The following is a 19,289-nucleotide window of genomic DNA, read 5'->3' as shown; positions in this document are numbered from 1 at the left end:
GCTGTGCACTCCCCAATAAGAGGAAGGCGGTTGTACCCTTTGATGGGGGTTGTGCACTCCCCAATAAGAGGGTGGTCATTGTACCCTGGGATGGGGGCTGTGCACTCTCCAATAAGGGGGTGGTGGTTGTACCCTGCGATTGGGGCTGTGCACTCCCCAATTAGGGAGTGGTCGTTGTGGCTTGTTATGGCTCAGTTTGTTAATATGTAAACTGACCTTTGCTGGAGTTATGTTAGTACCTTGTAGAGTGCAAACCGAGCACCTTACCAGAAGGAAATGGTACCTATTAAGGGTGAAAATAAATTCGAACCACGCCCAAAAATTAAACGGAACTCTGGTGGCTTTTGGGTTCCTTGTAAAATTTCAGATGACCACACCTTTGTCAATTTTATATGGAAGTGCCTCCCTCCCCCCTTTGCCATTGGAAAGACAGAAGGAAGAGGCTATGCATACCCTAAATTTTGTTTCCCCTTGGCGCAACAAAACAGGCTGTATTTACCAAAAAGGTTTTATATGCAGAATTTGCAAAGCTTTTTCCTACAAATCGATACAAGACGAAGACAAACCAAGCTAAATATTGCTAACTGGCAGCCAAATTTCACGAACACTATCATATACATTAACATTTCTAAAACTCTACGTTCTTCAACCATTCCTAAGAGATTTTATGTTACACAGTAAATGGTTTGAACCCAGGAGTATCAGTAGTTCGTATAGTGTGATCGTCCGGGTGAGTGTAGGTCTGAAAAGAACTGTTGTTGGTGAGTGACATTTCGACAACCTGAGCGCAAGTCATCTTCAGAGTCAAGTGAATAGTGTTTGTCAGTCGATGATGTTATAAGTCTGGTCCGTTGAACGTGATTGGTCAGTGTAGCCATGATGGTATTGGCTGAAAGACTCGTGTAAAGTTTGTCATCAGTCATTGGTGGGTTTCGATCCGTCTATTGTTAGTCAAGTAGGTCGGTTATGTTCCTAGTGACCAACCTATGTAAGTCGGGACATTTTTTCACGGTTTTGTTAGGGCCAAACAATGCGGACAACATTTTGCACAAAGTTGAACCATAGTTAAATTCAACCATTCTCTATTAACTGACTAATCTTGAACTCTTGCAGTCCTCTTGCAACTTGTTTCTAAAACGTTCGACGACAACACCACCCTTTGAGTTGCCATACAACGTTGTGTGCGGACAAAACGTTGTCCGTATTACTCGGCCGACAAATCCTTGTATGATTTCGTTATAAAGTGATTATTATAAGGTGCATAATTTTTCGTTATGCGCTGTAATAGTAAGAATATACAGATTTAAATTATAATTTGGTTGAACAGCTTGACGAAACGATTTACTTGACGCAAAATTCCCTATATGTATAACTAACTCACACTGATCATGCCTTACACTGAGTAAGTAAAAGAAATTACGGTGAACTTTGTTCGTGTTGCTGTTTTTTATGTTGTTATTTTAGCGTTTAGCGGTTGCTTGTGGCTTTCAAATTGTGTACAGATTTATTCAGGCGTTTTATCTGAACGACAAGATAAATGATGGCCATCAAAACGAGACCAAACGAGCCAAGGCAACCAATTAAGATGTACTCTGTTATGGTGAAGCTTTCTTTATCGTCTTCATCTGGTTTTGAATCTGAGAAGAAAGGAACAATACGATTGGCTGAAGACAATACGATAAGAAATAAGGAAGGAACGAATATATAAATGACTAACGTACTAGTTATGCAACACTTTCGAGTGCTATAACATGGAATAACCTACGAGTCACTTGTATTTTGTTGATAAACACGCAAGCCTTTAGGCGAGAGTGTATACATGTCATAGAGAGTACAGTGGCCGACGGCTGGCCGACACGATCAATGCGACATTCGCGAGGCGCATGATGGGAAGGTTGGATGTCATACCGTGGAATATACAATGGCTTTCCTGTATTCTGATTGGTTGTATTTTCTATGGCATGCTATCTGAATTAAATTATAACGTTAGCTTGACTAAGTTTCCAACCACTGTCCAGCGTCCCGAATCTTTCTAGGGCAATAACCTTGAGTCTAGATAATTGAAAAACTAGATGTTTCCAGAACTGAGTTTTGCCGCAAACAGGACCAAAACGCTGAAGCAGTACATATATGTAGTTAAGTCTGTGAGTTTGAGGCAGACGAGTTGCTTTACGTACGTGTGGCGAAGTTACTTTTGTGAGCTTATTTTCTGTTTCGAGTTCACCTTACACCCAAGAAAACACGAATAAGTTGTTCAAAACAATTTGCTGCTGTTTCTCATTTGTTAACAAATGGGTCGTACCTGGTTTAATTTTCATCGTGATGTTAGATTTTGATCATTTAAGACGAAAATTAAATAAACAGTCAGGTCCTTTAGTGCCGGAAAAACAAGGTGAATTTATAAACTTAAACAACTTGAAGCGCGCGCTTCAAGTTGTTTAAGTCTATAAATGATTTACCTTATCCGTTACAGTCACGCCTGCTTTATGTCTCCGATGTACGTACGTATCCCATTAAAAACTTAGCACTGTCAGTAGAAGGGCTACGCCCGAAAAGTCCGCTAAATAATTGACTTTCTTGTCACGTTCAATTCCTACTGAAACTTTTGAGTACAGTGTCACGTCCCGTTACTGTCTCGGTAACGAAATTGTTCGATTGACATGGTTGTTCCTACCTTTGGTCGTGGGTGAGGAGGTAACAGACTGGCTTGGTGACACTGGCGTACTGCTTATCAGCTGCTGCGACGTACTAGTAGGAGCAACGGTGTCCGCAGCCGTCGCCTGCGATGTGACGGTATCCCTTCCAACGGAGTGTGTTGACGAGACGTTTGCCAAGACGGACGATGAATGGCCAGCAAGGGATGACTTGAACCTTGAAGGGAAAGCTGATGTCTGTGACGTCGCCAGAGAACTTGATGGGGACACGGAAAACGGTGACGTAGAAATTGTTAAAACACCTCGAAGAAAGAGTTTTAAGATGTTGAATTAAAATTTTACTGCACCTTCAAGGTTTTACGAATACACCGACGAGAAAATAACACAAATTCTGTCAAGCAGTGTCTCAACTAGAGTTCGCTCTATAAAACGGGCATAAATGGAAATACGAGTTTTGGAGCTACTTCAAAGTTTTCTACGAACCGAGACTGAACATGTACTGAAAATATTTCGGACGCTTGAAAATTCCGAACGGTTTTATTTTATTTCCAGTTTCTCCTTATAAAGTCAGGTCATCGTCAATTTGAAAGGTGATGAGAGTTACTCAAATGATCGACAACGGGATGGACGTTGCCTACGGTCTTTCTCCCATTCCTGGGCCATGTGCTTCAAAGCACGATTAAGCTAATCCTCGACTAGTGGGTGGTGGCGTAAAAATCATATTTTTTAACTGCCCTCACTGATATTAGCTATGAGAATCACATTGATCAAATTCTAATTATTACTAATCGGCTTTCGAACAACCTGCCCAAGATGTTCAGTTCAGCTCTCATTATTTTCTTGCGTTGAGAAGTAAGAGAGGACAATATTGTCTTCACGGATATATACTTTTTTAAATATCTTTACTTTTTTTTATAAAAAGAACTTTTTAAAAGGAGCAGGCTCAAAGCTAAGAAAGGCAAATAACTTTAATTTTCAGCCACTTGCCAGTGAAAATGACAAAATGCTTATTCGCAGGATGAATTCGAAACGAACACATATTTTACGACGATGCCCATTGCCAGTGACCTGCGCAGATAAAAATTAGACTGTGTCGGCAACGTTATAACAGTGGGACAGTTATATTTCTGTAATAATTCATAATTAATCCGACAGCAGTCTTACCAAATCTAGGTAGCTATGCTAGATACGTGAAAATGTCCAAGTGGCAGACGTTGAAACTGTTTGTGGTCTCAACATTTAAAGAGACACATCTCATTTGTTCCATTGTACAAATTTTCATCGATTAGTAATGCCTCTTAATAAAATCGCGAATTTGAAGAGTTACCAATTACCAGTTAGTCATGAATAAGGAACGCTACTGATTGTTCCACTGATAAACACGCAGTTAGCGCAACCGGCATATCCTGGTTTTGATCGGTATGCGAGACTATCAACCGTTTTGCGTTTTTCTTTTTTGTGTTGTTCAGTCGTGGATCTTGTTGTTTAATTCTTCGCATTTTTACGATCATAGCCCGTATGCTTTTGCGTGCTTAGCCAATCAGTTTTGACTCGACCGTTTAACCGATGTAAGATCGACTGTATAAACGATTTATGGCCATGCAAATAAAGCTTTTTGTTGTTGTCCACAGCGATCATCAATAATTGTAAATCTCTCAATGCAAATTAAGCCTCAACGCCAACCCTCGGTTGTATTAATCTAAAACAAACACTTAAAATGTTTGTGTGTGTGTGTGTGTATGTTTTTTTTTTCACCTCAAATAAGTTGAACATTTAATTTTCGACCAGTGTCAACAATACTGTCACTAAAGGCTCTAACTGGAACACTTTTTAGCAATTCATGATATTTCACACGTACTATAATCGTCCTACGTTGACTGTAACTGAATAGTAGTAGTTTATAGTATGGGAGTAGTATTACATCTCATCAATGGTCTCGCAAGGAGATTGCATATTTCATAACATTCCTCAACATACCGGTCCATACATGCGCTGTTTTTGCAAAAGTTGGTTTAATGACTTGCATTGAAAGATTTAAAAGTTAAAAGAATACGCCAGCTAACCTGCTCTGTGGCTGTGAGGTCTACACTGCTATAGTGACGGAGGCAAATAAACTGCCTAGGGCAAGCATATTTTATAATCCCTTGATCATTTGGTAGCTCGAATTGAACTAGCTACACAGTGAAGGCTTGTTCGCATTAAACCCACACATAAAGACGTATGTAAGCCTGCTGTGTTACGACAAAATAAAACGCGGCGAATTGATCTTCAAACTGCTAAGATACGATGGTAAACGGGGCGGAAGTAAATGTAGCAGCATTCGACAAGCGCCTTGAAACCTGAGCAACGTCATTCCGACCCGGAAATCGGTGAAAAAATTCGTTGCGTTCAGCTTAAAACTGCATCCATAATCACTTATCATTTGAAACACATAATCCAAAATCGCTATTTGAAGCCGTTTTTCAAAATCCTTTCCAAATTCTGTGCTATTTCGGAGGAAGAAAACTGACGAAATGTCATACGACCCGGAGGACTCAGAACAGACGAATGTCTGCCGCGAATTTTTAATTTTAAGTGTCGATCTGTCAAGTTTGACTCGCTATCGGCTTTTTTATTACTTACTTGTACTCTGTGCCTGTATCTCTGGCGTACGTAGAAGAGTCCCAAGTGTTGTCGATAGCAACAGGAAACGTACAGCTGAATCTGCCATGTTGTTGAATGCTGCCCTGCTTTGACGGGGACAAAAATGTTTTTAATCTTTTGCATGACAGTACTAATCACTGACCCGAGTCACAGGAAGTCGAAACTCAGTTACAGGTAACAAATTCCCCTACTTCAAAATTAACATAGCTTTTGAGTAATTGTTTTACCTTGGATGAGCTTTCGCATAAAATTAATACCAGTAGTACGGTCTGTAGCCCGCAGAACAGGCGTAATTTTTTTTTTGCGTATTTTAGGCGAACAGAGGCGAAAGCGAGGCGAGCGAGGGCCGAAGAGCGCGAAAAACATAACCCCTGTACACGTTAGCGCTTTTCCCCTAAACTGCAGTTGAAAAAACCCTCCTTATGTGCTTTGAAGGCCCTCCGTGATCGTAGACTGAGTTACATAGTGCATCGATATCAGTTATCATCAGGAGCCATAATCGGGGACGGAGACCGTAAGTTCTGGGATCCGCGCGCACCTATGATATGGGACAATTTTTCTATTTTTAGAACAAATTGCGCCATCCCGACGTCATATATCCGCGCGGATCCACGCACATGTCGGGGGCCCTCGCGTGGATGTTGTCACGTTGCCTGATCAAATGGTGAGAGAGGCGATATTCTCTTGCAGATTTTTCACAGCGATAGCAGGGAATAAGGCAGGGAATAAGAACCAGGGCTCTTATATGTAGCTTTATGCTCTCAGCTAACGGAAAAGGTGATTTTTTCAGGGTCGTAAACAAGACTTCAATTTCGCGCTGTGAATGAATGATATCTGCTCGCGCTAGTTGTACGAGTAAGATTTTGCGTTTGTTCTGTAGAGGAAAGTTATGTAAGAAAACTCTTTACTCTAGTATCGAGTTAATTTGTGAGTTTCCCAAACAATGCTTAATCATAACCAAACCCTGTTTTTGATAGTTTCTTATTGTTTCTGTTTGTTTGGCGAGTTTGCAAAAGTTTATGAAAGGAAAGTCTGACGCGTACATAAGTAGCTCATTTGCATAGTGCAGCGCGTGTACTTTCAAGTCCAAGTCGGTGTTTTCAATTGTCAACAAATCTTAACAAAGATTTCCTTCGTTGTGTTTTGAGCTGAGGTGTTGCAACAATTTTCCCCAACGCCAAAAGGCTGCTAACATCATATGTGTTTCTTTAACATGGTGAAATTTTACACTGCGAAAATAAAATAGACAAGGAGTTTGCTAACTCAACCAACAAAATCGAAATCGTTATTCGAATTGATTAAAGAAAGTGTCACCGTAGCTTTGCCGATTATTTCTGCTGTATTCGCATATTTTCAGCTAAGCTTGTAATATGTTCGTGTGAAAACTTACATCGAACTTTTGAAAAATAATACGACTTTTTTAATTTTCACAAACATGTTTCGACGGTACATCCGTCATCGTCAGTGTGACGGTTATGAAAGTTTACAGTGATTTAAAACGTGCCTGTTACAAATCATACGTTACATTGCGTTGCAAAACAATACGCTAGATAAATTTCGAAGTTAACGGAAATGAAAAGATGCGCGTGCGCGTGCAGCTATAGGGAAAGCGTCAAATTGATGTGTTTGACCTGTTGATTAAGGTCAGGCTTTTCCCACTTGATGTACATAGACTCCTTAAGCTTAACTTGGTACTTGGTAGGTGCAGAGTCTAAGATCTTGAAGCAGTCTAAGTTACAAGAGGTACGGCACGACTCTGAAGCCTGCAAATGCTTATAAACGTGAGAAGATCTGTTCGATGACAAGTGCTCGTGCACGCGCGTGGAGAAATGTCGGCTTGTTTCGCCAACGTAACAAGCATTAGAGGTACAGCTTGCACAAGAAAATTTGTACATGATGCGCGTACGGAGCCTGTCAGGGAGAGGATCTTTCACGTTGAACAAGTTCTTAATTTTAAAGGTAGAATAAACAAATTTGATGTCGAAGGGTTTGCAGAATCGATTGATTAGCTTGCGCACCCTTTGTCGTGCAACACCCGAAAAATGCCCGATGTAGGGGATCTTGAAATAGTGCTTGGGCAACTCCTGTTTCTCTACACCTGTTGAAGGTCGTGTGTCGTTCCCTACTACTGCTCTCGTGACATAACGGTGGAGTAACACGTCTAGTACATGATCGGGATAGAGATTTTTACGCAAAATAGTAAACAAATTCTGAATATCATTGTGAAAACCCAACCACGTGTTGTTGATCTTAAAGGTTCTGTCAACGAGCGTTTTAACCAGCCCCATTTTGTAACAAAGGGGTGTAAAGCTTAAAAAATTGGTAAGCAAGCCCGTGAAGGTCTTTTTGCGGTATACGTTGGTGACAGGGAATTGTGGGGATTTGTTGTTTAATAGCACATCAAGAAAAGGAAGAACCTGGTTACTCTCCCTCTCCATAGTGAAATGAAGATTAGGATGTTGATTGTTAATGAAATTAAAGAAAAGGTCAGCATCCCGTTCCGAGTTGAAAAGGCAAAAAGTGTCGTCCACATAACGACGGTAGAATAAAACCTGGGAATCCCTATACTGTTCCAAGCAGATCTTCTCGTGGTGACCCATGAAAAGATTAGCAAGAACGGGGGCTAGGGGGGAACCCATGGCTACACCATCAACCTGATCGTAATATGTACCCTTGAAAATGAAATGGGTTTCAGCGGTGGCAAATAGGAAAAGTCTTTTCAGGTCAGAAGTGCTTAGTTTGATGCCAGGGTTGCCTTTGGTAATGTAGTCGACCGCCAGGTCTATACATTCACTCGAAGGAATGTTGGTAAACAAACTTCAGTTTCTACATCAAACGAAACCATAAACTTCCCCTCCATGGACAAGCCGTTAATTTCACGAACATGCAAAAGTGAACGTGTCTGAAGCAACATATTCAGAGGGAATGTGCGGCTGGAGAAGATTACTAAAAAATTTGGCCAGGTTGTAATTGTATGTCCTAATGGAAGAGACAATCGGACGAAAAGTAGGTGTAGAGTTGCCCGCGGTTTGTGCATCTTGGGTAGACCGTATATCCTAGCAGGTTGTGACCCACTCGGATATATAGCGTCATATATCTCTTGATCTAAATGGCCCTTTTTCTTTAAATCCCTGAGACAACGCTGTAATTTCCCTTCCCGATTTAGGGTGGGGTCATTGCTAAGGGGTTTAAACTTTGATGTATCATTGATTATTTTTAAAATACCTCTATCATACGCAGTTCTATCTAAAACTACTACGCCGTTTCCTTTGTCTGGTTGCAAAATTACAATGTCCTTGTTCTTTCGTAAGTTTTTTGAGAAATCCGTGCTTTTTGAGCTCAGTCGTTGTGGGACGATATGCGGACACGTAAGTGTGAGCCAGGTGAGACAGTTCCGCAACTAGTTTTCCAGTGTCCTTGCTGTCTTTGAGATTTCTGGTCATTCTTTGACTAATCAGTTCAAAGCACGTGAAGATGTCAGTCTTGTTAATCGATGGTGGACATATTGAGTGTGTCAGTCAAAATTTGAGCGCATCTAGCTGCTCTGCGGTGAGAACAAACGAAGACCGGTTTGTAACAACTTCGCTTGAAGTGAAAGGCAGAACAGAATTCCTTGCGGGGTTTTTTAGCTTCTTCTCGTGAGTCTTGATGATCTGATTTGCCGCTTTAGCTACACTGTGGGCAACAGCCTTACATCGAACTCATATAATATCCCAATACTAGAAATGGCGCGCTTACGGTCTCCATTCCCGATTATGGCTCCTGTTAGCATAAGATTGCAAGCGTTGATTTAGTCACATACAAAATCGCACAGACTGAGTTATTAATTATTTGAAACTTGTAGCTTTGTCCTATACTTGTGCTCATCAGTTTTTCAACAATTGTCGACTAACGGTAAGTGAAGCGTAAACAATACTGTTTCCATGGTAACCATAAAAAACTTATTAATTCACTGCTGTGCATGTGAAAACTACATAAATATTATCAGAGAGGAGGAGACGAAAAATATCAAGAAAGAGTTTACTTAGGCATGCAATGCCTATAAGCCAAGAAAAGGATTTTCAAAATTATGATACTTTTAGTGATATCAGGAGCCATATTTAGCCCATTGAGCCACCTTATTCCCCACCCCCACCCCCACTTCTTCGATCTTTTTCCTCGGTCATAACTATTCGCGCGGCCCGAATTGCTCTCGCCCCATTTTTTGCGCGGCTCGAATGCGAAAAGGCTCTTTCGCGCGGCCCGATTTTGTTCCGCTCGTACGCACCGGAGCGCTTGCTACGGCTAAGTCCAAGTTTTTTCAGTTTTAAATAATTCCTTTGCTTTCCTCAGAATTTTCAACGGATGAAGAGAGGTCATCATGAATTATTCCATACGGCCTGAGATGATACACAAAGTACTCCAACACATACATATATTTTGGTTTGATATAGTGGAATGTCACGGCATGATCAGAACAACACTCGGGTCCTTCTTTATATGGATTTTCATCCATTGACCAAAGCCAAAAATCTTTGGGAAGATATCCGGGAATTAGGTGATGTTCCGGGGGAAGCGGCATGAATGTTTCTCGTCCGCTGGGGTCCCTGGTGTAATCAGGTTTGACACCCATTGCATGCAGACATTTTCCAACTTCTACATCCTCCGCAGAGCCTTCCGGTTTACAAACTGAGGTATCCCCCAGTGCTTTCTGAAATCTCCGAACCGTTTCTCGACTGAACACATAACCAGCTCCTCCGCTGTTAAAAAACGGCTTGAAATGCCTCCCCAGGTAGTGAGGTTCTTCAGGGTTTAGTTTTGAGACCAGATGGCGAAGATTTTCAATGACCACAAAGGTATCATCGTCTGCTTTAATAAACCAGTCCGCGTCGTCAAGGTGGTGATCGTAAATGTAATCCCAAGCTGCACGGGTTTTTGACCACAAGTTTTCACGACCTTCTTTAACATCAAGTCCAATCGCAGGAAAGCTTGGGTCCGCTTGAGAGCTCATGAACAAAAGAAGGGTGCACCGTTTTCCCCAAGTTTCCTTCACCGGTTTGCCTTTGATGGGCAACGTTTTAGGACTTGTCATTACCCAGCATAAAATCCGTATTCTTTTCTGTTCCTCTTCAGCCTTTTTGTTCAGAAAAAGATGGTGGTGATGGTCTTTCATATCGGCATCAAAATCCACAGGTGACTCGACTATAAACTTGTTACTGTCCCTGTGAATAAGTTGACGCGTGATATCGTCGAATGTATAATTTTCTTCCGGAAATAAATGTTTGTGTATAGCTTTCTCTTCGTTGAAGCGATTTAACACCGTGACGATGACAATCCCAAAAGCAACTCCCAGGGAAAAGGCTGAAATCTTTCCTCTAGCATTATTAGGCATGTTTGGTTCTTGTTTACACTGTGATCACCGCTCGATATTGTTACTCCGGCCCAGGCCCTCAGGGCCAGGGCAGGAGTTGAAAATTCGGCTTGATCTGTAGTCGTCGCCAGAATATTCTTGCGCAATAGTGTGACGTAATCCCAGGGCGCTTTGCTGGCGAGCTTTTCCACGGACCTATCACGTGCTCAACGTGACAGGCCACGCTCGTGGAAAAACTTGTGGAAAAGTACTGGCGGAAAAGATCGGTGGAATACTGTTTACTGGCGAGCGAACACTTTTGTAGAGGTAAAGATCGGTGGAATACTGTTTACTGGCGAGCGAACACTTTTGTAGAGGTAAAGATCGGTGGAATACTGTTTACTGGCGAGCGAACACTTTTGTAGAGGTAAGTTCAAGTGTTGTGTTTTCTTTGTTATGATTTTGAGTTGTGCTGTAGCTTTTCTCAAACACTGCAACATTCTAGCCCTCATATCGGCCGAATACAAATAAAAGTTGAATGCCAGTGAGATACCTTGAATGCCAAACTTATGAAAGTACACTGAATGCCTGCGCAAAAATCGATTGCACTAAAATGTACCACTCAGAACCTGAATGCCAGAATTCCTATGTAAACAAGTTAGAAGTGAATAATGACCGTAATTATTCTTGCTCAGAACTTGGCAAAGACAAGTCTATTTCAATAAAGGACTGTAGATCTCGATATGCTGAGTTTATTTATTATCATCGTGTTAAGGCTAGCTGCCATATAGTTCGATGTGATCGTGAACCAAGCAGAATTTCAGTGAAACGGCTTACTCGTGTTCTACAAAAAAGCAGGAAAATAAGGAGGTTAATTAAAAAACACATTATCAGGAATGTACCACGGTCATCTCGAATTCATCTTTATACTACATTTAGAAGTGCTCGTTCAACTGTTGATTACAGTTATAACACCGTTCAATGCAGATCTTCTCATAAGGTTAAACTAAGAAAAAAGCGAGTTTTCTCCGTGGGAATGAAATCTCATCGTGCTGTAGCATCACGCAGAGGAAATCGTAAGACTGCTAACCTGAAGTTTAAGCTGAAAGGAAACGGTAGATTTCCAAATGCATCAAGTAAAGATATTTCAACAGAATCACGGGTTTATAAGAATTTGAATCACAGAGTCAACTATTGCCAATCAAGCCTTTGTACGGATATAGTAAAAAATTCAGGGCCAGTTTCAGTTGTTCCTTCTCAAACACTCCATGCACCATATTGTCAAGGTAATGTTGCAGTGTTTGGTCAAAATGCTGGACAGCAATGTGTAGCCATGTCTTTATGTAGTCTAATATATAACAACAAGAATTCAATTACTTCTGCAGAAGACTTGGTTGAAATTATGAACATTGGTAATGAACTGTATTCTAGTCTATCAAGAATATCCAGAAACTCTTTTTTGATGTTAACAGAGTTACCAACAATGATTACAGTGTTCGACACTAATTACAAGCTGCAGTATAGTGAAAGTTATACTTGCAGGCTACATGCAAACAGCAATTATTCAATTGAAGACTTTCCTTACTCCATGCCCCTGGATAGGGCTTTGCACACTTTACTAGCAGAAACCTATAACTCATTCCTGTTGACAATAGAGAATACTACTGTAGCAATTTATCATACTTTAGATGGTACATTTAAAGTATTTGATTCCCATGCTAGAGATTCATTTGGTATGGCCCATCCTCAAGGAACATGTGTATTGTTGCATGCCCAGGGAATGAATAAATTAGTGGAATACTTTCAGACTTCATATACTGTTGATTATGATATATAACAAGAACCATTTCAGTTCATTCCTCAATCCCAACATTTTATTAATTTTCAGGTCATTCAGCATCTCTTTAATTGGCAAACTCCCAAAATAAAGCCCACAGAGCAAGATGTCATCAACCTTCTCAATACAAAGTACATCTTACGACTGGATCTGGACAGAAAAGTAATTGAACATGCTACACCAGCTAAAGAAACACAAGGTGATTCCCAAGAACAAGAGTAACCATCAAAGAAAGTAAAAACACAGTAAAAGACTTGGAGTGACAAGACACTTAGTGGCCTCATAAACTCTTTATTGTTGTCTTAAGTGATACAACCTTCACAAAAATGACAAAATCACTTTGAAAAATTGTTGCAAAAACAAAGTACTACCGTGTTCTAGTTAATGTTTTACCATGTTTTAGTTCTTGCTGTGTCAGAAATTTAAAACTCTGATGGTGGAACCTTCACCAAAGCACCACCATGTTCTAGTTAATGTTTTGCCATGTTTTAGTTCTTGCTGTGTCAGAAATTTAAAACTCTGATGGTGGAACCTTCACACAGTCACAAGATCACTTTGAAAAGTACCACCATGTTGTAGTTAATGTTTAGCATGCTTTAGATAATGTTGGACCACACATTATGACATTTACAATACTGGTCTTAATAATTGTTGTTCCAAATACACAGTCACAAAATCATTTTCAAACATTGCCAAAACACAGTACTACCATGTACTAGTTAGTGTTTTAATATTAATATTTTGGTAAATGCTTGACTACGTTTTATCATGTTTTAGTTAATGTTGTACAAGAGATTTAAAGTGGAAAATAAGCCCATTTTATTTCCACCATACAAGAACAATATTAGCCTTCCTAATATTATTCTTATTATACCGTTCTTAGTTTTCGTAGAATCTGTTTCGTTGTTGTTCCCGGACAATTTTACATAGTTTCCTGCCTTCTACTTATCACCATGTTAACTTATTTTCTATAAGGAAAATAAAACTGTTAGTTAATAATAAGAAAACATTTGTATTTTATTAGGGGAATGCAGGGAAAGAAACACTAACAATTATGCTCCTTTTGTAATTACCTTCACAACCTAAACCTAAAACAGAGTGGTTCATGGTTCGGCGCATGTGCACCCTCATTAGATTTATGGATTGAAAAACCCCTAGTCAGATGTACTTCAGTAATCACATATTATAATTAGTCCAAACCAAACATTTCCTTTACCATATTGAAAACTCAAAATGCAATTATACGTGTATCATAAAGCCAGCACTTTGCTCAGCTATCTGTACCACACCAGTTCATCACAGGTAAACCCCCGCCCCACCCACCCATTTATAATCCAGAACAGGAAGAGCTAAATATAAGAGCCCAACAAGAAAAAAAAAGGTTATCTTCCAATTCCAACCCAAATCCTAAAATAGCCCAACTGAATGCCCAACAGCCCATTGTTTATTCTAAAGCATACATACATATCATTTTGGCATAAATCAACCCCCCAACATCGATCTCAAACGCGAAACCTACATACCCCTAAAATGGCCGGAGTGTACGCCCAACAGGCGTCTTGTTCTATTAAGGCCGGGTACTAAGGTTGGTAACGCTACCTGACAAATAGGGGCGTCTGACATACTGGCGCCTGACATATTCCGGCGCTATATCAAAATACCAAAAGTTAAAATGATTACCTCTGCATGGTTAATGTGTCACACTATCAATAAATGGTTTAAAATGACAGCTTGGGACTTATCTACTTATAAAAAAAAAGTGTTAAAATGACAGCTTTGCACTTCTAGCGACTATTAGGGGAAGGAAAAGACCAATAATAAATTGGTTCGCTGAGTTGAGTTTCGAAGAATTGAGGTGTCGAGAAATCTAGATCCACTGTAACGAATGCTTTCTTTGTCAAAGTTTTCTAAGTTTCAATATGAGTAATTCGGACTATTTTTCAGGATTTCGTAATTCTTAAGAGATTGATAAATGGCTGAAGTCTCCTACATGTATTGCGACATAAAGTTCAGTAAACTTAAATTTGAAAGGGGCGATCTGTTTCTGAAATTGTCACAGAATTGTTACAAACAACTTACACCACGCGCGGATCTGGGCTTATGGTTTGGCGAGTTCATGAATGCTTCATGTTTTCAAAATTGATTAATCTATCGCGTAGTCTCTTTCGCAGCCGTTAATGTGAAGGAGTCTACATCGTATCTATCACGGGAAAAATACAAAGGTCGACGTTTTCAATGTCACGCAATAAAAAAAAATAAAAAATAAAACACCATACAGTACTAGTGAATAAAGTCAAGAAATAGATAAAGAAGGTCATTATTTTTCCTAGGGTTAGGTCTTTGCGTTGTCCCAAACTTAAGACATTCGTATAAATGTTTCGCAGAAATTTACGGAGCCTACAGTATGGAAAGGCCGTGTTGGATTACCTTCGTGGTCAACCAATATGGCGGCTGGAAATAGTGTAAACATCTGGATCTAGGCGACTGATTATCTGTATTGAACAAACGAGCATTTACAATTAAGCACTTTTCCTAATGCTCTAACTTCTAAAAGGCTAAAAAACTTTAGATAGGTATATAATTTTCTACAAACGCGATCGTAGCTCCGTGTCACGCTCCACTGCCAGCAAAATACGCTGGTTAAATTGTAAACAGATTTACCGTCTCTTATGCCTGGCTCTCAAGTTTTGTCTACGTAGACGTATTTAGAGAGGTAAGATTGAAGATATTAATAATTCCCATTTACGGCAAACAGCATATACTAATGTTTTGGCATTTCTCTTGTATACTTCACGCACCTGACATATACGGGAACATGACACAGGGGCATCTGCCATAAACTTGATAAAGGGGCATCTGACATAGTAGTGCGATACATTAACCATGCAGAGGTACTCATAAACTTTAAGTATTTTGATATAGCGCCCCTATATGTCAGACGCCCCTATTTGTCAGGTAGCGTTACCAACGCCATTCTTGGCTTGTTATTCATTGACCAACTGGTCCTGTCACGCGATTACGATTGGTCCGCGAGGCGTGCAAATGTTGAAATTCAGTATGCGCAGAGTTAAGAAGCCACGAGAACAAGCAAGCATGGAGATTATTAAAAGAAACACTCGATAAAGCAGTCCACATAGAAAATTTCCAGATAGACTAGAGTCTCTTTACTATTTATTGCTTAAGAGGAGTATTAACAAAGAACTGCCCAAGAAGTGGAAGACGAGTAAAGAAAAGGGGCGAGGCAACAAGAGGTAGAGCAAAGTGAGGTGAGGAGGGACAAACTTCATGTTCATGGGACAAACAGACAAATTTTCACTGTACAGCTTGGGATTAAAGAGGTAAAATGACTGGCGATGCCCCTGAAGGATCCATCCAATACTATGGTTTACAACACTATAAGCTCAATACTTGAGGAACTTTCAATGTGTTGCTTCAAACAAAAGTTGAGCACACTTGAGAGACAGACCATACTATCCCATGATTTGCTTAACAATATTCACAATTTAGCAAAGGTTTACAAGCATACTTGCCTTTTTATTTCCCTTTAATCAAGAGTCATGTTTTAAGTTCAGGTTAAACCTCCAAATAATGAGCTCTTGAGTTCTTGTGACAAGCATTATTTAAATAGTTAAAAAAGCTATAAACTCTCACTTTAACCCTCGTAATCTGGACATCCTTTCAATGCATAGTTTGTGTGTCCTTATGAATGGTGTTCAATTGTAACTGCATAACTTGCAATAACGGTAATTTATTTAACCAGAATAAGAAAAGCAGAAGTGCTCAAAAGTACTCCAAAAGTTGTCAAGCCATCATGGCATGTACATTCAGTTGTTTAGTTACTTAGAGACAAAATGCACTCTGGTATCAGGGACCAGAGTGTGCCATCTATTGAAACACCTCCCACTGACTGAATATCAGCTTACTGTTGTCAAAAAAATAGCCTTAAGGTAACAAGATATACCTATTGCAGTAGTGAACATGCCAACGTGCTGCAAAGTTTTTCAACAACATAAATAAATTACTAACAGTAAAACTGCAAAAACTTCTTGCTTGTTTTCTTCTATAATATTTTCAATATATCAGTCTGTGCCACTGCCACAGCAGCATCAATAAATTATCCTGTTTTCCTACATAATTATTACAAACACTGTTACAAATCAGTGTAAGTATAATATTAAATTATTATTTTAAGTTGTAATTATAATAATAATTATAATATTATATTTATTAATTATTTATAGGTTAAGAGGTGTGATTTTATCAGAAAGGACAATGTGACCCTGTATACACAATGATATCCACTATCTTTTCAAGAAAAAAGTCAATAGTTCAACTGTATATAATAATGTCATTATGACAGAACAATCTGGTGTAAGTCAGCAAGTGAAGAAAGCTCATAATTCCCTTTCTGTCACTCTCTAAAAAGTAAAATCAGATTCTAAAAGAAGCCTCAAACTAAAACAGAGCATTTTTTCCACACAAGCCATAATACACATCGTATCTTAAGGGGAAACTAAATTTCTAGTGTTTTGATATACTGTGTAACTGAAACAATAACTACAGTACCACTCGACAACAGTATATGTAAGTTACCACCTTTCATCTTGTTTCCACTGAGACAGAGTCTCGTCTCGTGAGAAACAGTGAAGCATATATTTTGGAGCAAATCATAAGCAGTTAGCTTACAAGAAAACTATTAAGTTCACGAGATGTATTTGCCACACTTTGTGAAGTTCTCTGTGGTGTAGCTTCAAGAGGACTAGCTTTACTAGACTCATTACTGTCATTACAAGCAAAAAACTTGAATGGAATGAAAAAATGAATCCCAACACGTCCTAGTGAAAAATGGCATAACATTGCAGTTTCTCGCAGGTCGCTTTATGTTTTTTTGTTTTTGAAGTGTGTTGAATTTGCATGTTGTGTGAGACAGTTTTGGAATAGAAACTTGCTTTGGGAAGACTCATTACTATCATCACAAATGGAAAATACAAATGGAAACATTGCTGTAACAGTATTCCAGTCGACATGCAAATAGAATTACTTGTAGTACTCTTTCAAAGGACCTAGTCACTTGAAAATCTAAAGCATATGTTACTGTTTCCTTGGAGATTTGTACAGTTATTTTCCCCTCGGTCATTGTACTTTGAGGTATGTCTTACAAACTAACTACAGTTAGTAGGTCTTTCATTGCTAACTTACCACCCTCTCCCCCATCCCACCCAGCAAAAACCAGTGATGGCAACTTCATTAATAAGGGAGCTTGAATAACCACAGACATTTTTGAGCCATGGAAGGCAACCAGATGTCATGTTATTGATTTTCATCAAGTACCTGAAGTTCTTATGTATCAATCAAAATAATACAGACATAGGTTGATCGATGATTGGGACAAAGGTTGCCCTCTGTAGTCCAAAAGTATCTGTGGTTAGCAAGCCAGCTATCTTGTCAGTCTATCTTGTCCCGTGTTGTTCACTATGTTTGTTTTCTCCAGAATTTTCAACAGAAGAGTGATCATCGTGAACCATTCCATAAGGCCTAAGATGATACACCAAATACTCTAACACATACATGTTATTTGGGTTGATATAATGGAATGTCACGGCATGATCAGAACAGCACTCGGGTCCATCTTTATAAGGATTTTTGTCATATGACCAAAGCCAGAAATCCTTGGGAAGATATCCGGGAATAAGATGATGTTCCGGGGGAAGCGGCATGAATGTTTCCCTTCCGCTGGAATCCCTGGTGTAATCAGGTTTGACGCCCATTGCATGCAGACATTTTCCAACTTCTACATCCTCCGCAAAACTTTCTGTTTTGCAGAGAGTAGTATCCCCCAGTGCTTTCTTAAATCTTCGAACTGATTCTCGACTGAACACATAGCCTGCCCCTCCGCTGTTGTACCCCCCAAAAGGCTTGAAATGCCTCCCCAGGTAGTGAGGTTCTTCAGGGTTTAGTTTTGAGACCAGATGGCGAAGATTTTCAATGACCACAAAGGTATCATCGTCTGCTTTAATAAACCAGTCCGCGTCGTCAAGGTGGTGATCGTAAATGTAATCCCAAGCTGCACGGGTTTTTGACCACAAGTTTTCACGACCTTCTTTAACATCAAGTCCAATCGCAGGAAAGCTTGGGTCCGCTTGAGAGCTCATGAACAAAAGAAGGGTGCACCGTTTTCCCCAAGTTTCCTTCACCGGTTTGCCTTTGATGGGCAACGTTTTAGGACTTGTCATTACCCAGCATAAAATCCGTATTCTTTTCTGTTCCTCTTCAGCCTCTTTGTTCAAAGAAAGATGGTGGTGATGGTCTTTCATATCGGCATCAAAATCTACAGGTGACTCGACTTTAAACTTATTACTGTCCCTGTGAATAAGTTTACGCGTGATATCGTCCAAGGCAGCGTCATGGTTCTCTTCCGGAACGAAAAATTTGTGAATAGTTTCCTCCTGATTGAAGTGGTTTAGCACAGTGACGATCAAAACTCCAAAGGAGACTCCCAGGGCAAATGCAAGAATAGTGCCTCTAGCTGTCGCCATTTTCGAATTCTCACTTCATTGTCCTTGCAATGGTCACGCAACCTCGATTTGGTGCATGTACCAGTCTATCAGATCGGACAAAAGAAGAGTGTTTTTTCTCGTGGACATTTTATTTCTATAGTATTGATAAACTTTTGTTTGGCCACAAGCTATGCACCTGTTTTGTCGTTAGGTATCACCTTTTTGGACTCTGTATAGTGATTACAATGCAATATACATTTCGAAGAAGCAACCGTACTGATTGAACACATCAGCTTTAACTAAATGTCATGTCACGCCTGACCATGAGT

At 39.8% G+C, this 19,289-nt stretch overlaps 4 protein-coding genes, 1 long non-coding RNA gene and 1 pseudogene across 6 annotated transcripts; 2 read left to right on the top strand and 4 right to left on the bottom strand.

The window, feature by feature from the left end:
- Positions 1 to 494: 494 nt before the first annotated feature.
- On the bottom strand, positions 495 to 5,753 carry LOC110069301 (uncharacterized). 2 transcript variants are annotated; one of them, XM_020776809.2, is made up of 4 exons: positions 5,525 to 5,753; positions 5,277 to 5,380; positions 2,675 to 2,956; positions 495 to 1,637 (listed from the first exon to the last, which is right to left on the bottom strand). In XM_020776809.2, exons 2-4 carry the CDS (start codon positions 5,362 to 5,364, stop codon positions 1,468 to 1,470), a joined length of 540 nt encoding a protein of 179 aa, XP_020632468.2. In that variant the 5' UTR covers positions 5,365 to 5,380; positions 5,525 to 5,753; the 3' UTR covers positions 495 to 1,467. The 2 variants fall into 2 exon arrangements, with proteins under 2 accessions (XP_020632468.2, XP_089154266.1); XM_089298140.1 differs by lacking the exon at positions 5,525 to 5,753 and having other exon boundaries at positions 5,277 to 5,412.
- Positions 5,754 to 6,694: 941 nt separating this feature from the next.
- Positions 6,695 to 8,116, bottom strand: LOC149106750 (uncharacterized; the record flags this gene model as incomplete). Its single annotated transcript, XM_089298139.1, has 1 exon — positions 6,695 to 8,116. A coding segment is annotated over one exon (1,221 nt), but the record flags the coding sequence as incomplete, so codon positions are not given.
- A 368-nt stretch (positions 8,117 to 8,484) lies between these two features.
- Positions 8,485 to 10,751, bottom strand: LOC110069368 (glycoprotein-N-acetylgalactosamine 3-beta-galactosyltransferase 1 pseudogene; annotated as a pseudogene).
- A 213-nt stretch (positions 10,752 to 10,964) lies between these two features.
- LOC149106748 (uncharacterized) lies at positions 10,965 to 13,470 on the top strand. Its single transcript, XR_016209876.1, has 2 exons — positions 10,965 to 11,053; positions 12,515 to 13,470. It is a non-coding gene; the product is annotated as an uncharacterized LOC149106748 (long non-coding RNA).
- Positions 11,865 to 12,508, top strand: LOC149106749 (uncharacterized). The gene has a single exon (XM_089298138.1). The coding sequence runs from the start codon at positions 11,960 to 11,962 to the stop codon at positions 12,461 to 12,463; it is 504 nt and encodes a 167-aa protein (XP_089154264.1). The 5' UTR covers positions 11,865 to 11,959; the 3' UTR covers positions 12,464 to 12,508.
- Positions 13,471 to 15,976: 2,506 nt separating the features above from the next.
- Positions 15,977 to 19,199, bottom strand: LOC110069357 (glycoprotein-N-acetylgalactosamine 3-beta-galactosyltransferase 1-like). Its single transcript, XM_020776873.2, has one exon. The coding sequence runs from the start codon at positions 18,997 to 18,999 to the stop codon at positions 17,914 to 17,916; it is 1,086 nt and encodes a 361-aa protein (XP_020632532.1). The 5' UTR covers positions 19,000 to 19,199; the 3' UTR covers positions 15,977 to 17,913.
- Between the last annotated feature and the right edge of the window lie 90 nt (positions 19,200 to 19,289).

Source organism: Orbicella faveolata, unplaced genomic scaffold, assembly GCF_042242905.1.
Source record: "Orbicella faveolata isolate gen_17 unplaced genomic scaffold, um_ofav_v1 contig_3, whole genome shotgun sequence".
NCBI lineage: Eukaryota > Metazoa > Cnidaria > Anthozoa > Scleractinia > Merulinidae > Orbicella > Orbicella faveolata.
This window is presented reverse-complemented; position numbering and strand designations above follow the sequence as displayed.